The 16475-nt window shown below is 40.8% G+C and overlaps 1 protein-coding gene across 1 annotated transcript; it reads right to left on the bottom strand.

The window, feature by feature from the left end:
• Positions 1–11591: 11591 nt before the first annotated feature.
• On the bottom strand, positions 11592–14885 carry LOC139536385 (L-rhamnose-binding lectin CSL3-like). Its single transcript, XM_071336884.1, has 9 exons — positions 14815–14885; positions 14452–14487; positions 14327–14371; positions 14032–14167; positions 13626–13744; positions 12271–12315; positions 12025–12160; positions 11841–11948; positions 11592–11769 (listed from the first exon to the last, which is right to left on the bottom strand). Exons 1-8 carry the CDS (start codon positions 14843–14845, stop codon positions 11843–11845), a joined length of 654 nt encoding a protein of 217 aa, XP_071192985.1. The 5' UTR covers positions 14846–14885; the 3' UTR covers positions 11592–11769; positions 11841–11842.
• Positions 14886–16475: the final 1590 nt, after the last annotated feature.

The raw sequence follows: 16475 nt of genomic DNA, 5'->3' as shown, positions 1-16475 counted from the left end.
AGAGAAACAACCATGAAAAACAGCCAGGCCAACAATGTTAGAGTGCATGTATGGCACCATGTCCATCTGAGTATTCATTTGTACAAACACCTTCATGGCATAACCCTTAACTTCTTGGAACTATAGGGGGTGCTGTTCCGCATTAGCATATTTTGGTCTCCAAATTAAACTGCCTCGTGCTAAATTCTTGATCGTACAATATGCATATTATTGTTATTATTGGATAGAAAACACTTTCTAGTTTCTATAGCCGTTGGAATTTTGCCTGAGTGGTACAGAACTATATCTACAGCACTTTTCATGACAGGGGTCAGATTTCAGAAATTTTTACCCCTGATCTGGAGTCTGTTTTTAAGGTGACAGTGAATGCTATGAAGAAACGGACACTGCCTACGTCTTCCTTTGGGTGTCTGTACGTCATCACGTTTTGAATGGAGTCGATTGCACAATCACAGCCACTATAAAAGAAAAAAACGTGGAGGTACCTCCCTTTCTCGTCGCGCGCCTGAAGCGTGAAGGACATCGGACTTGCCTCATTCCAAATCGTTGTTTAGCCAGCAATATTTCTCTGGTCATGTTTTTACTCGTTATAGTTGTTAAAAACATCATAATGTAGTTAATTTGAACCGTTTTATAGCAATTTATATCCGTTTAGTGCGATTCTGAGGAATTTCTTTGTCGTGCACTTTCTAGCTTTGGGAACGTTTCGGGGTCTCGGTCGTTGTTAGTGGACATTTCGAAGGACAGAGGACATCTATCGACCAAAAGAAGATTACAACATAGAAAGGATACATTGCCCAAGAATCTGATGGAAGAACAGCTCAAAGTAAGCAATATTTAATATGATAAATCGTTGTTCTGTCGAAATATTTTAAACGCATATTTCGCCATTTTGTTTGTTATCGCGTCACTTGGCGAACCCTGTATTGAAAAGTAAGGATAATTTTAAAAATGTAAGTCAGCGGTTGCATTAAGAACTAATTTGTCTTTCGATTCCTGTCAACCCTGTATTTTTCAGTCAAGTATATGATTAGCTTTCGATTAAACTAGATCACTCTGAAAGCTGACGTCCCTCATTTTGATGCTTGAGTTGCTACTATTTTCATTGTATAACCACGATTTTGTATGGCTAAATATGCACATTTTCGAACAAACTGTATATGTATGTTGTAAAATGATGTTACAGGAGTGTCATCGGAAGAATTCTGAGAAGGTTAGTGAAAAAATTAATATATTTTGGCGGTGATTACGTTATAGCGCTCTTTGGCTGGAATCGATGCTCTGGTAACGTTTTCACATGTGGTATGCTAACTTATCGATTTATTGTGTTTTCGCTGTAAAACGCTTAGAAAATCTGAAATATTGTCTGGAATCACAAGATCTGGGTCTTTCCATTGCTATGCTTTGTCTATTCTTATGAAATGTTTTATTAAGAGTAAATTGGTCATACACGTTGCTCTCTATAGTAATTCTAGTCGTCTTGTGATGGTCGGTGCAATTGTAAACTGTGATTTCTACCTGAAATATGCACTTTTTTCTAACAAAACCTATCCTATACCATAAATATGTTATCAGACTGTCATCTGAAGAGGTTTTTTCTTGGTTAGTGGCTATCAATATCTTAGTTTAGCCGAATTGGTGATAGCACCTGAAGTAGTAAGAAACTGATGGAGTTAGAAAAGTGGTGTATTTTGCTAACGTGTTTAGCTAATAGATTTACATATTTTGTCTTCCCTGTAAAACATTTAAAAAATCTGAAATGGTGGCTTTATTCACAAGATCTGTATCTTTCATCTGGTGTCTTGGACTTGTGATTTAATGATATTTAGATGCTACTATCTACTTGTGAAGCTATGCTAGCTATGCTAATCAGTGTGTGGGGGGGGTGGGGGGTGATCCCGGACCCGGGGTAGAGGCTCGTTAGAGGTTAACTGTATCAACACAGCCCCTCAGTGTCATTCAGATGTATTTGTTTTATCTGGAATTTATTTTACATCATTCTATCCTTCGCCCAGCAACTCCACCCCCACTTGTCTCCAATTCCACATCCCAACCCTCATCTTCCCTTAGCCCATCCCACCTGTCTCTGCTGGCCAAACACTTTGGATTTCTACGCAGCATATATATTTCAACTATGCTGTGATTAACATACCATTTCTATTGAATAGACTCTACAGACTGTTGGAAAAACGTTAATAGTATTAGTAATTGACCTCCAACATATCTAGGGTCAATTTTAGATCAATGTTTTGCATTTTCAGCTATTCCTGAGAACCTACTTGAGGGCAATACTAAAATAAATGGTCAATTGATTCTGTATTCTCACTACGAAATCTGCATTAGCTGAAAAGCACAAGTCTTGAATCATCGAGAGGAATCTCTTCCCAACAATTTTGCAATCTGTATGGCACATATCAACATCCTGGTCCTCAAATGAAACTGGTATACATTCCTATTTATGCTATTTTTATTCCGCTGCAAGTTTTGATCCTGTTAAATTGGGCAGACAGACCACTTCCCTACCTCCTTCTACTGCCACCTGCCTCCATTTTTGGTGTAACGCTGTAATCAATTGGTTAAAATCTTGGACTGAGCAGACCTTTCCATATTTCTGATAACTCTATAAAAGACAACTCACCCATTCCAATTTACAATATCAGTTAATAACAAAATACCCTTTTCAAACTGTTTCCCATAAATACAGGTATTTTATCAACCAGCACGTTTAATTCTTTAATATTTTTTATATATTTTCAGGTGGATGAAATTTAAATTGTAGCCAGCTCTGCAATGCTTGTATTTACTTAGAAAAAGGTATCATTTGCAATCAATCAAAAATGAGACATCGAAATCTGTACACAGGCAAAAGCGCTATTTAAACAGCGGATTAACTTTTCTTAGTATTTTACTTGAGAAACATTTAGGGTTCAAATAAATCTTTTGACTAAGTGAAGATTTTAGGGATGTTTAGTGCTTTTATATTTAATATCACAACACCCAATTCATATTCATTATATAGCCAGCTAGGCCTGCATACCACCCATCATCACACTCCTGGTTTGCTTCTGAAGCTAAGCTAAGCTAAGCAGGGTTGGTCCTGGTAAGTCCCTGGATGGAAGAACAGATGATTCTGGAAGTGGTGTTGGAGGGTCAGTAGGAGGCACCCTTTCCTCTTGTCTAAAACATATGACCAAAGGCAGTAGGGTGCCATCTTTTGGATGGGACGTTACATGGGTGTCCTGACTCTCTGTGGTCACTAAAGATCCCATGGTACTGATCGCAAGAGTAGGGGTGTTAACCACAGTGTCCTGGCTAAATTCCCAATCTGTCCTTCATACCATCATGGCCACCTAATCATCCCCGGTTTAGAATTGGCTCATTCATCCCCCCTCTTCTCCCCTGTAACTATTCCCCAGGTTGTTGCTGTAAATGAGTATGTGTTCTCAGACAACTTACCTGTTTAAATACAAATAAACAAATGGATAAATATAGATAGGCACACTGTATCTTGTCTGGTTTAGCGTCCCAGATAAAGCTGTCTGTTTTCTGTTTAAAATAGTGTCTGTGAGTTTAACCTCTTGACGCTAGGGGTCAGATAAAAAAATAAAAAAAATAAAAAAACATTCCCAAGGTAAACAGACTATTTCTCAGGTCCAGATCGTAGAATATGCATATAATTTACAGATTAGGATAGAAAACACTCCACAGTTTCCAAAACTGTCAAAATATTGTCTGTGAGTATAACAAAACTGATTCTGCAGGCAAAACCTGAGAAAGTCTAACCTGGAAGTGACTTTTTTATTTTTATCTGTGTTTGCTGGCCCATCTTTCTTCCATTTAAAGGGGTATCAACCAGATTCATTTTCCAATGGCTTCCTCAGGCTGTGACCAGGCTTTAGACATAGTTTCAGGCTTTTATTTTGAAAAATTAGCGAGAGTTTTAAATTGTCAAGCGGAGAAAAACAAAGGTGTCCGCTGTCACCATATCTATTCGTTATGGCCATCGAAATGCTAGCTTTTAAAATCAGATCAAATAACAACATTAGAGGATTAGAAATCCAAGACTTAAAAACAAAGGTGTCCATGTATGCCGATTACTCAAGTTTTATATTTAGTCTGCTAGCTAGATCCCTGTAATGTCTCATTGAAGATCTAGATTTTCTGGACTCTCTGGACTAAAACCTAATTATGAGAAGTGTACAATACTACGTATTGGATCTTTAAAAAATAAACTATACAAAAGGACCAGCTGACATCATGTCAGTGATTCTCTCGTTAACACAGGTGTGAGTGCTGACAAGGCTGGGCTGGAGATCACTCTGTCTTGCTTCAAAAGGAGGGTGGTGCTTGGAATCATTGTTCTTCCTCTGTCAATCATGGTAAACTGCAAGGAGACACGTGCCGTCATTATTGCTTTGCACAAAAAGGGCTTCACAGGCAAGGATATTGCTGCCAGTAAGATTGCACCTAAATCAACCATTTATCAGATCATCAAGAACTTCAAGGAGAGCGGTTCAATTGTTGTGAAGAAGGCTTAATGGTGCCCAAGAAAGTCCAGCAAGCGGCAGGACCATCTCCTAAAGTTGAATCAGCTGCGGGATCGGGGCACCACCAGTACAGAGCTTGCTCAGTAATGGCAGCAGGCAGGTGTGAGTGCATCTGCACACACAGTGAGGCAAAGACTTTTGGAGGATGGCCTGGTGTCAAGAAGGGCAGCAAAGAAACCAGTTCTCTTCAGGAAAAACATCAGGGACAGACTGATATTCTGCAAAAAGTACAGGGATCGGACTGCTGAGGACTGGGGTAAAGTCAGTTTCTCTGATGAATCCCCTTTCCGATTGTTTGGGGCATCCGGAAAAAAGCTTGTCCGGAGAAGGCAAGGTGAGCGCTACCATCCGTCCTGTGTCATGCCAACAGTAAAGCATCCTGAGACCATTCATGTGTGAAGTTGCTTCTCAGCCAAGGGAGTGGGCTCACTCACAATTTTGCCTAAGAACACAGCCTTGAATAAAGAATGGTACCAACACACCCTCCGAGAGCAACTACTCCCAACCATCCAGGAACAGTTTGGTGACGAACAATGCCTTTTCCAGCATGATGGAGCACCTTGCCATAAGGCAAAAGTGATAACTAAGTGGCTCTGGGAACAAAACATCAATATTTTGGGTCAATGGCCAGGAAACTCCCCAGACCTTAATCCCATTGAGAACTTGTGATCAATCCTTAAGAGGCGGGTGGACAAACAAAAACCCACAAATTCTGACAAACTCCAAGCATTGATCATGCAAGAATGGGCTGCCATCTGTCAGTCAGACCCAGAAGTTAATTAACAGCAGGGTGGATTGCAGAGGTCTTGCAAAAGAAGGGTCAACACTGCAAATATTGACTCTTTGCATCAACTTCATGTAACTGTCAATAAAAGCCTTACACTTATGAAATGCTTGTAATTATAATTCAGTATTCCATAATATCTGACAAAAATATCTAAAGACTCTGAAGCAGCAAACTTTGTGGAAATTAATATTTGTGTCATTATCAAAACTTTAGACCACGACTGTACTCCTGATGACTCGTTTTTCAAATCATAGGAGTAAAAAACATTTAGCTTTATCTGGGACGCTAAACCAGACAAGATACAATGTGCCTATCTATATTAATTCATTTGTTTAGTTTTATTTAAACAAGTTAGTTTTCTGAGAACACATTCTCATTTACACCAACAACCTTGGGAATAGTTACTGGGGAGAAGAGGGGGATGAATGAGCCAATTGTATGAATAGGTGGCCATGATGGTATGAAGGACAGATTGGGAATGTAGCCAGGACACTGGGGATAACACGCCTACTCTTGCGATCAGTGCCATGGGACTTTTAGTGACCACAGAGAGTCAGGACACCCATTTAACCTGTTGAGGACAAGGGGGTGCTGTTTTCACTTTTGGAGAAAATCGTATGATTTTTAAACGGCCTCGTACTCAATTCTTGCTCGTACAATATGCATATTATTATTACTATTGGATAGAAAACAGTCTCTAGTTTCTAAAAACGTTTGAATTATTTCTCTAAGTGAAACAGAACTCCTTTTACAGACCATTTCCTAACCGGAAGTGAGATTTCCAAAAGCGAACTCTCTCTTCAGGAGCTTGTCTATAAAAGGGCATGTCACTTATGACTGTAGAAACACGTCATACGCCTTCGCCTGGGTGTAATGCGGAAGTGAGAGAAAAAATCAGTTGATTATCTCGACCAGGGACTGAACACAACGTCTTGGACTGAGACGTGCGCACTTTTATTTATTTTCTGGGCGCGAAGTCTGACCTGTACTCGGCTCATTGAAGAACCTTTTTAAAGGTGAATATGATCTCTGGCTTCGATTTTCTTTGATACATGTCACAATATCATCTTAAAGTATGTTTTTTCAATATAGTTTAATTATATTATTGAAATTTATTCTGGACTTTAGACGTGATGCGACGCAAGAATTGGTTCAAGAACGAGAGGCTAGCAATGCTAGCTAATGGTGCTTGCTAATTCTGAGGGAAATCGTTCGTTATGGATCCAAATAAAGTCGGTTCTGAACAAAGGACCCCTTGGAGAACATTCTGATGGAAGATCCACAAAGATAAGGACCCAATTTGGGATGCTTTTTCATATATATCTGTCGAACTGTGCTATGCTACCGTTTGACTAGAAGCAATGCTGCTGTGTGCTAGCTATTGTAGTAAGCTAATATAACGATATATTGTGTTTTCGCTGTAAAACACTTCAAAAATCGGAAATATTGGCTCTGTTCACAAGATCTTATTCTTTCATTAGCTATCCACCATATATTGTTCTGAAATGTTTTATGATGTGTAATTAGTAGTTGACGTTGGTGTCTGTATTTTCTCTGGCTACTGCCGTGCGATTTCTGACTGTAGCTGTGATGGTGGCTATGATGGTAGCAGTAATGTAAAACTGATTTATAGCTAAAATATGCACATTTTTCGAACAAAACATAGATTTATTGTGTAACATGTTATAGGACTGTCATCTGAGGGAGTTTTTTCTAGGTTATTTAGGTTGGTTCTAGGTTGGTTCTAGGTTAGTTAGGTTAGCTACTTGCATGCTACCGTTGCTGTGAAAAACTGTCTGTCTGTCTTTTGTATTTGGTGGTGAACTAACATAAATATATGTGGTGTTTTCGCTGTAAAACACTTCAACAATCGGAAATATTGTCTGTATTCACAAGATATTTGTCTTTCATTAGCTATCCACCATATATTTGTCTGAAATGTTTTATGATATGTAATTAGGTAGTTGGTGTCTGTATTTACTCTGGCTACTCCCGTGCGATTTCTGACTGTAGCTATGATGGTAGCAGTAATGTAAAACTGATTTATAGCTAAAATATGCAATTTTTTTGAACAAAACATAGATTTATTGTGTAACATGTTATAGGACTGTCATCTGAGGTAGTTTTTTCTAGGTTATTTAGGTTGGTTCTAGGTTAGTTAGGTTGGCTTGTGCATGCTACCTGCAGCCTACTTGTGCTGTGAAAAACTGTCTGTCTGTCTTTTTTTATTTGGTGGTGACCTAACATAAATATATGTGGTGTTTTCTCTGTAAAACATTTAAAAAATCGGACATGTTGGCTGGATTGACAAGATGTTTATCTTTCAAATGCTGTATTGGACTTGTTAATGTGTGAAAGTTAAATATTTCAATTTTGTTTTTTGAATTTGCTGCTCTGCCTTTTCAATGGAATGTGGGAGGAGTGCCGCTAGCGGCACCCGTGGCCTCAACAGGTTAACTTCTTGTCACTACAGGGGGTGCTGTTTCAACTTCGACATTTTGCGTCTCCAAATTAAACTGCCTCGTACTCAATTCTTGCTCGTACAATATGCATATTATTATTACTATTGGATAGAAAACAATCTCTAGTTTCTAAAACCGTTTTAATTATGTCTGTGGGTGAACCAGAACTCTTTCTACAGCGAAAATCATGACAGGACATGCGAAGGTCAGAAAAATAGTCTCTGTTCTCAGATCAGTTTAAAGCTCTGTGTGTGCCCTATGGATCGAAATGAACTGCACCCGCCTTCCCCTGGATGTCAGTAACCAATGAGAAGTGGAATGGTGTTTCTACGTATTTTTCAGAGCTTATAAAAGGGCAAGGAACGAGGTGCGCTCTCTTTTCGACTTCCGCTATTACGCAACGCAAGACCTCAGGATAGCATTTTGAAACGCTCAGTTATCGGCCTTAGATATGTCCGTCTGTAATTTAATTCGTTATAGGTGTTAGAAACATCATAACGAAGTTATTTGAAACCGATTTATATCAGTTTATGCGAGTATATTGCTATTTTCTGAATTTTCGTAGTATTGCGTTTGAGGATTTGGACATGTGTGCCACGTAGCTACTGTTAGCTGCTAGTTCCGAAGTTGAAGTGGACGTTTTACAACAAAGCAACGATTCTTTTGGACAAAAGGACACCTTGCCCAAGATTCTGATGGATGCTCGTCCAAAAGTAAGAGCTATTTATGATTTTATTCCGTATTTATGTGGAAAAATGTAAACGCATTTTTCGGCCATTATTGCGGCACTAGTCTGGCTGTAACGCACACTGTATGTCTAGTAACGTTAATTTTTAAAATCTAAATCAGCGGTTGCATTAATAACCAATGCATCTTTCATTAGCTGTCCAACCTGTATTTTTTTAGTCAATCTAATCGATAAATAATCGTAAACTTAGGTGCCCTTCCAAGATGGCGCCGGACAGAATGCATGCCATGTTTTGACTGATTACATAGCATAACCACGATTTGTGATGCTAAATATGCACATTTTTGAACAAACTCTATATGCATTGTGTAATATGATGTTACAGGACTGTCATCTGAAGAATTCTGAGAAGGTTAGTGAAAAAATTTATATATTTTGGTGGTGATAACGTTATCGCGCTTTTTGCCTTGAATCAATGCTGGGGTGATGTTAGCTCATGTGGTATGCTAATATAACGATATATTGTGTTTTCGCTGTAAAACACTTAGAAAATCTGAAATATTGTCTGGATTCACAAGATGTTGGGCTTTCATTTGCTGTACGCTGTGTATTTTTCAGAAATGTTTTAAGATGAGTAATTAGGTAATACACGTTGCTCTCTGTAGTTATTCTAGTCGCTTTGGGTGAGTTTTGTGATAGTGGCTGCAATGGTAAACTGTGATTTATACCTGAAAAATGCACATTTTTCTAAAAAAACATATGCTATACCATAAATATGTTATCAGACTGTCATCTTATGAAGTTGTTTCTTGGTTAGTGGCTATATATATCTTTATTTAGTCGAATTAGTGATAGCTACTGATGGAGTAAAAAACTGGTGGAGTAAAAAAAGTGGTGTCTTTTGCTAACGTGGTTAGCTAATAGATTTACATATTGTGTCTTCCCTGTAAAACATTTTTAAAATCAGAAATGATGGCTGGATTCACAAGATGTTGGGCTTTCATTTGCTGTATGCTGTGTATTTTTCAGAAATGTTTTAGGATGAGTATTTTGGTAATTGACGTCGGTCTCTGTAATTATTCCGGCTGCTTCCAACGCTATTTCAGATTGCAGCTGCAATGTAGAACTGTGATTTATACCTGAAATATGCACATTTTTCTAAAAAAACATATGCTATACCATAAATATGTTATCAGACTGTCATCTTATGAAGTTGTTTCTTGGTTAGTGGCTATATATATCTTTATTTAGTCGAATTAGTGATAGCTACTGATGGAGTAAAAAAAGTGGTGTCTTTTGCTAACGTGGTTAGCTAATAGATTTACATATTGTGTCTTCCCTGTAAAACATTTTAAAAATCAGAAATGATGGCTGGATTCACAAGATCTGTATCTTTCATCTGGTGTCTTGGACTTGTGATTTAATGATATTTAGATGCTTGTATTTACTTGTGACGCTATGCTAGGCTATGCTAGTCAGCTTTTTTACTGTGGGGGGTGCTCCCGGATCCGAGTTTGGTAGCAGTGAAAGGTTAATTATATTGTCAATTGGAATGATAGAGTTGTCTTTCATGGAGTTATCAGAATTATTTGGAAAGGTCTGGTCAATCCAAGATTATAACCAATTGATTACTGCATTATCCCAAAAATGGACGCAGGTGGCAGCAGGATGACGTAGGGAACTGGTCTGTCTGCCCAATATGAAGGACCAAATCTTGTAGAGGAAAGAAAATAGCATAAATAGGAATGTATGCCAGTTTCATTGGAGGACCAGGATGTTGACATGTGCCATACAGATTGCAAAATTGTTGGGAAGAGATCTTTGAATTACCGATTCCATGGTACATGAGTTGATTCAAGACTTGTGCTTTTCAGCTAAAGTTTTATAGAATTCTTGTCAATAAAATGCTGAATATTTGGGGCATACAATCATCGAAGCTCTGCAGATTTTGTGAGGATACAGAATTATTTGACCAGTTATTTTGGTATTGTCCTCAAGCAGCCAGTCAGGAATGGCTGAAAATGCATAACATTGATCTAAAATTGACCCTAGAAATACTGTTGGAGATCTGGAGACCAGGTCAGTGAAATAATATACTTACGTTCTTAGTAAAATATTAACTCAGTCTGTAGATTCTATTCAATTAGATAAATTGTATAGTTGAAAGATCTGCTACGTAGAAAGCCAAAAAGGGTTGCCAATAGAGACAAGTGCGAGTGGAGTTGCTGGGCGAAGGATAGAATGACAAAGACGAAAAATTCCATACATACATGACACTGAGGGGCTGTGTTTTTACAGTTAAACTGATGCCATGCATGTGTTTGGGCAAATCCATACATTCAAATGCACCAAGACGGACATGGTGCTGTACATGCACTCAAACATTGTTGTCCTTGCATTGTCCTGGATGTTTTTCATGGTTGTTTCTTTTGTTCGTTGGTGGTGCATGCGGCAGGGAATGGAATTATATTTATTCTCTGGCTGGAATCTGATGGTTGAGGGGTTGCTCTTGGAACTGTTGGGCCCACGTGTTTGACAGTGTGGGAGATCTGCGCCCTTGACCCCGTTTACATTTCTGGATCAGAGGGTGTTAAATGACTAATGTGTAGTTGGGCAATTTCCCTGCAAGTATGTTTATGAGAAGAAATAGCCTCCAGCTTAATTTACACTTCTCAGTAACATTTGGTTCATGATCTGATCCAATTACTTAATGATCAACATGTGTAGGTTCTACACATTGTATAACAATGTCTAACCCATCCAGGTCTGCTTTGTGACCAGATTAGCTGGTGACGCATACAAATTAGGACCATGAGGCCTGCTGCCATAAGTCAACGGTACTACCTGTCAGTGATTTGAGAGGCATGTACAATTGATTTATAAATAGTTTGACCATCCAGATCACACCACCTGAGGTGGGCAGGAAAGGCTGATCGCAATGAGTATTTTATTTGTCTACAACTGCTTAAAGGTGGACACAGAATATCAACATCCAGACAAATGCACGTTAGCGGCAGGTACAAATGAGTCCGGTGAAAGGCGAGAATAAAGGACACAGTCAGTAATATTGGTGTGACATTCAGTAATATACAAGAGGCTACCAGTCATGTCTTTCTGAAACGTTGTTTAATTCAGACCAACAACCACAGTTCAGAAATTGTTTAAGAAATGTTTCAGCACAAAATACACAGGTTTACAAGGTCATTGAAGTTGATTGAAAACGTAATGACCTGATGAAGATATCCCAGAAGACTTGTACATCTTCAGGTTCCCCAGGAAGATATCCTGCAAGACAAACCATCAGTACCAGCATTCTAGTTCCCAGTCATGTGTGCATGAACATATACAACACTCACATTCAGTAACAGGTGTAAGCCACATCCAAGTACTTATAGGTTCCGACACAGGGGTCACCGAACACGGAGTTGGATACCTTGACGATACACTGGCGCTCTCCGTCACACCTGTGTGAAACAGGTAGAGCTTAACATCACAGCCAATGAGTGCCTACAGGTATATGCACACTATCGGTTTCAGTACCTTTTTGCCATTGTGCTGGTGGTGGATGGGCTGAGGCAGTTGGTGTTTTTGAGTTGGTTTTGTGGGCGCCCAATGGAACACACATCGTGTTGACGACGACCATAGTTGGCACGCTGAATATGGATCTCACCCCGAACTGAGGAAGAGAACGAAGAAAAGGATTACCAAATCTGGGTGTTTGTGTGGGCTAGTGACTAACATACGTCACCACATGAATACACCGTACGGTAGTGTTGACCAGCTTACCACATAGTAGTTGAGAATCAGAGCCTTCACATATGATGCTGCTTACTGCAAGGACAACACAGGAGTTACACCACACTGCCCAGACAAATTAAGACACACACATTAGCCTGGTGAAGCGTTAGTGATGGGCACTAATAGGGAATGTTGATTCCAGGTGCATTTTTTAAAGTCATTTTAAACATGTTGGCATGAACTAAAGTACAAAGAGTTAAGCGTGTCATCTTCCACCGTTACCTTGTAGTTTCACTTCCTTAGGAACAGTCGGTAAGCTGGTGAAACAGGTCGACCCGCTACACCAAATCTGTATTTCTATGCAGTTTGTGCTGTGCCATCTGTCAGATTAGCTAGACCCTACCAATCTGTGGGAGTTGCGCTAGCTAGTTACCGTTCACTGAAACATTCAGTGGTAAACCAGATTAAGTGCACAACCATCAAATAAGCTTGAGACACTTCCCTTCCATGTTCTTGCTGGCTAATTGAGCGAGATATGTACATATAAGGAACAGCAGCAGCATATGAGACAAGTCGAAAAGGTTACTGCAAAAACGGTCAATGCAGATGGTCAGGGTAGTCATTCAGCAGTTTTATGGCTTGGAGGAAGTAGAAGCCGTTCAGGGGCCTGTTGGTTCCAGACTTGGTGCAGCAGTACCATCTGTTATGGAGTAGCAGAGACCAGTATGCCTTGGGTGGCTCGAGTCTGTATGTAGGGCCTTCAGACACACGTGGTGTCGAGATCCTGATGGCAGGGAGCCCAGCCTGAGTGATGTACTGGGCCGTACACACTACCCTCTGTAGCACCTTGCAGTCAGATGCCATACCTAGTGGTGATGCAGGCAGTCAAAAAGCTCTCAATGGTGCATCTGTAGAATTGAGGATCGGAGGGCTGATACCAAATATTTCTAGCCTCCTGGTTGGGAGGGGCTCGGCCCTCCGTTTCCTGTAGTCCACAATCAGTTCCTTTGTCGTCTTGGCACCACACTTCCAGGTCCCTGACCTCCCTATAGGCTACGCTAACTAAAGTTGTTGCCGGCTACATTTCTCAATAACCACAGCTTGTTGGCTAGCTAGGGTTAGTTAGCAGGTGAGGGTGGTTTACACGTTGAGAAACCCATGCACGTTTGAAACGTTGTGGCCATAAGACGGCATTTAATAAAACGTAGCTAGCAATCTAGTACCATAGAGGAACCAACCTATTCTATTCCTTTTCTAGCTATCAGCAGAGTGCACTTTTTTACAAAAGAGTAAAGTGGGTAGGAGTATTAAACAATATCCCGTCATACCGATAGTACGTTGAATCTAATTATGGATATTGGTGCCCACCACTAAGTTATATTAGCACACATTCAGAGACAAACTTGTTTCTTGCTGTTGGACACAGGAGTATTTGATGTCCAGGTACTTGTAAGTCCCAACACAGGGGTCTCCAAAAACGAAATTGGATGCCGGGACAACACACTGGGTCTTCCCACCACACCTGTGTGTTTCAAAGACAGGTAGAGGTCATGAGTTCCTACAGGTACACACTACAGGTTCCAGTACCCTTCTACCATCTTGCTGGTGGTGGTTAACACAACCAAGGAGTTTCTACAGGTAAACAGCACAGGTTCCAGTACCCTTCTACCATCTTGCTGGTGGTGGTTAACACAACCAAGGAGTTTCTACAGGTAAACAGCACAGGTTCCAGTACCTTTCTGCCATCTTTCTGGTGGTTGTTTACACAGCCAAAGAGTTTCTACAGGTTAACAGCACAGGTTCCAGTACCTTTCTGCCATCTTGCTGGTGGTGGATTGGCTGAGGCAGTTGGTGTCGGTGAGTTGGTTATTGGGGCGCCCAATGGAACACACATCGTGTTGACGACGACCATAGTTGGCACGCTTGATTTGAATCTTACCTCCATCTGGGGGAGATGGGGAAGAGACAATGAAAAGGAGAAAGGTGAGGGACAACAGAGAGCCAAGCCTGGGTCTCTATGGTGTGGGCTAGTGATGCTAATCTACAGTAGAAACTATCATAGGTGGTCGTTGAGTATACTGTTCAGCAGTGTGGACTAGCTTACCACATTGCAGTAAAGCATCAGAGCCTTCACACGTGATGCTGATTGCTGCCAGGACAAATAACCAGGAATTACACACCACTCACATTAGCTTGGTTAAGTAGTATCATCATTATTACATACAGTACCTCCATCCGTTAGTGTACAGCAAGCTGCAGCCAGCACTGAAACAACATCACACAGCTAGTTGAGCAACATCTCACAACATATGCACTTGTACCATGAAGCTAGAAATCAGCATTGGTCTCTATACTAATACATTTCAGTTATACTAAGTGTATTATAGTCAAGTTGAGCATTTGGTCTCTTATTCCAGGCACAAGATGTCACAACATTTGTTAATGATTTTGTTTTGAATAGTTTTTTGTCCGAAAGGGACTGAATGTCCCTCAAATCATATGACATGTACTTCTATTATTCACAAATACAAACATTTGATCGTATATATTTTGAATTCTAATCTGCATCAGATACAGATTTTGTATACTCACATGTGACCGCCATCAGTCTGAACATGCGCATGATTCCAGGTACAGGAGTGGTAGTAACAGAGAAAATGCAACTGATGACAACAAGACCCAATACACCCGGTATTTATGTTATGTGACATGTCTTAATTAACCCAGGTGTATCTCTTTGTCTCCAGGTGCACCTCATTGCAATCAGGGGCCGGCGTTTGCTGGTCTGAACCTGGCTATTGAGTCAGTCTCATGGAGTTAGATAGAGGACTCTAGGTGGATAAAATCCATTTTGGCATGAACACTGCCATTGAGGGCTTCCAACATTTTAAAGTAGCCATCTAGGTGGTGCTTCTTCGTTAAGGAAGAATTACATGGGCCACGTTCAGTCAAAAAACCTTCGATCATTGCAGATATAAATTTCATGAATAGAGACAACGTATTTCCTAAATCTACATTTTTACATTTAAGTCATTTAGCAGACGCTCTTATCCAGAGCGACTTACAAATTGGAAAGTTCATACATATTCATCCTGGTCCCCCCGTGGGGAATGAACCCACAACCCTGGCGTTGCAAGCGCCATGCTCTACCAACTGAGCCACACGGGAGCCTACGGAGAGTCTACATGTCGGAGAGACATATTTGTTCAAAATAGCATATTGTTATCTGAACCTTCCAAAAGGTTGCATCCTGCTGAACGCACCCCAATATTCAATCCGGGTCATCAGGAGGGATCAGACAATTAATTATACTCTTGAGCAAACACAGCATAACTGTATGTGCAGTAAATTGCCTTGAATTGCCTAAATTACCTCTTCAATTCTCAGGGCTGCTGGACAGGTGCCTTGCCCGTCAACGTGCGAGCCCTTTGGGTGTTGCACTTATCAGGCTTTACCGCCACGGTCCAGAAAGGCTGGTCCGAGTGATTTTGTTCATTTATATGTTCCCACTTGCCACTCCTGTGAAGGGAGACCGCTGCGCTTGAAGGCAGTTTGGTGACCACAGAACCCCAGTACAGGTACTCTACTGTAAACATTATTAAAGTGAACCGTGTTGAATGACTATGTACATATGGCAGCAGTCTCTATGGTACAGGGTAGAGTAACAGGTGGTATCAGCCCAGTACCCTGCTTTTAACAGAGACTAAGTTTGGGCAGGGTACTGGGAGGAGGCCGGCTAGAGGTTACTATTTCAACGTCCGATGGCCTGGAGTAAGAAACTTCTATCTCCAGTTTCTCAGTCTCTTAGGGTTAGCTTTGATGCACCTGTCCTATCACCTCCTTCTAGATGGTAGCGGGGTGAGCAGGCCATGGCTCGGGTGGCTGAGGTCCTTGATGATCTTCTTGGCCTATCTGTGACACTGCGTGCTGTAGATGTCCTGGAGGGCAGGCAGTGTGCCCCTGGTGATGCGTTGGGCTGACCGCACCACCATCTGGGGAGCCCTGTGGTTGCAATTGCCGTACCTGGCGTTGATACAGCCCTACAGGATCCTCTCAATGGGGCACCTGTAGAAGTTCATGAGGGCCTTACAGGACAAGACAAATTTCTTCAGCCTGAGGTTGAGTAGGCGATGTTGCGCCTTCATCACATTGTCTCTGTGAATGGACCATGTCAGGTTGATTGTGATGTGCACGCCAAGTAACTTGAAGCTTTTCATCCTCTCCAGTGTGGCCCAGTAGACGTGGATGGGGAC

This window comes from Salvelinus alpinus, chromosome 12 (genome assembly GCF_045679555.1).
Source record: "Salvelinus alpinus chromosome 12, SLU_Salpinus.1, whole genome shotgun sequence".
NCBI classification, from domain to species: domain Eukaryota; kingdom Metazoa; phylum Chordata; class Actinopteri; order Salmoniformes; family Salmonidae; genus Salvelinus; species Salvelinus alpinus.
Note: the sequence above shows the minus strand (reverse complement) of the source record. Positions and strands in the feature narration are given on the sequence as shown.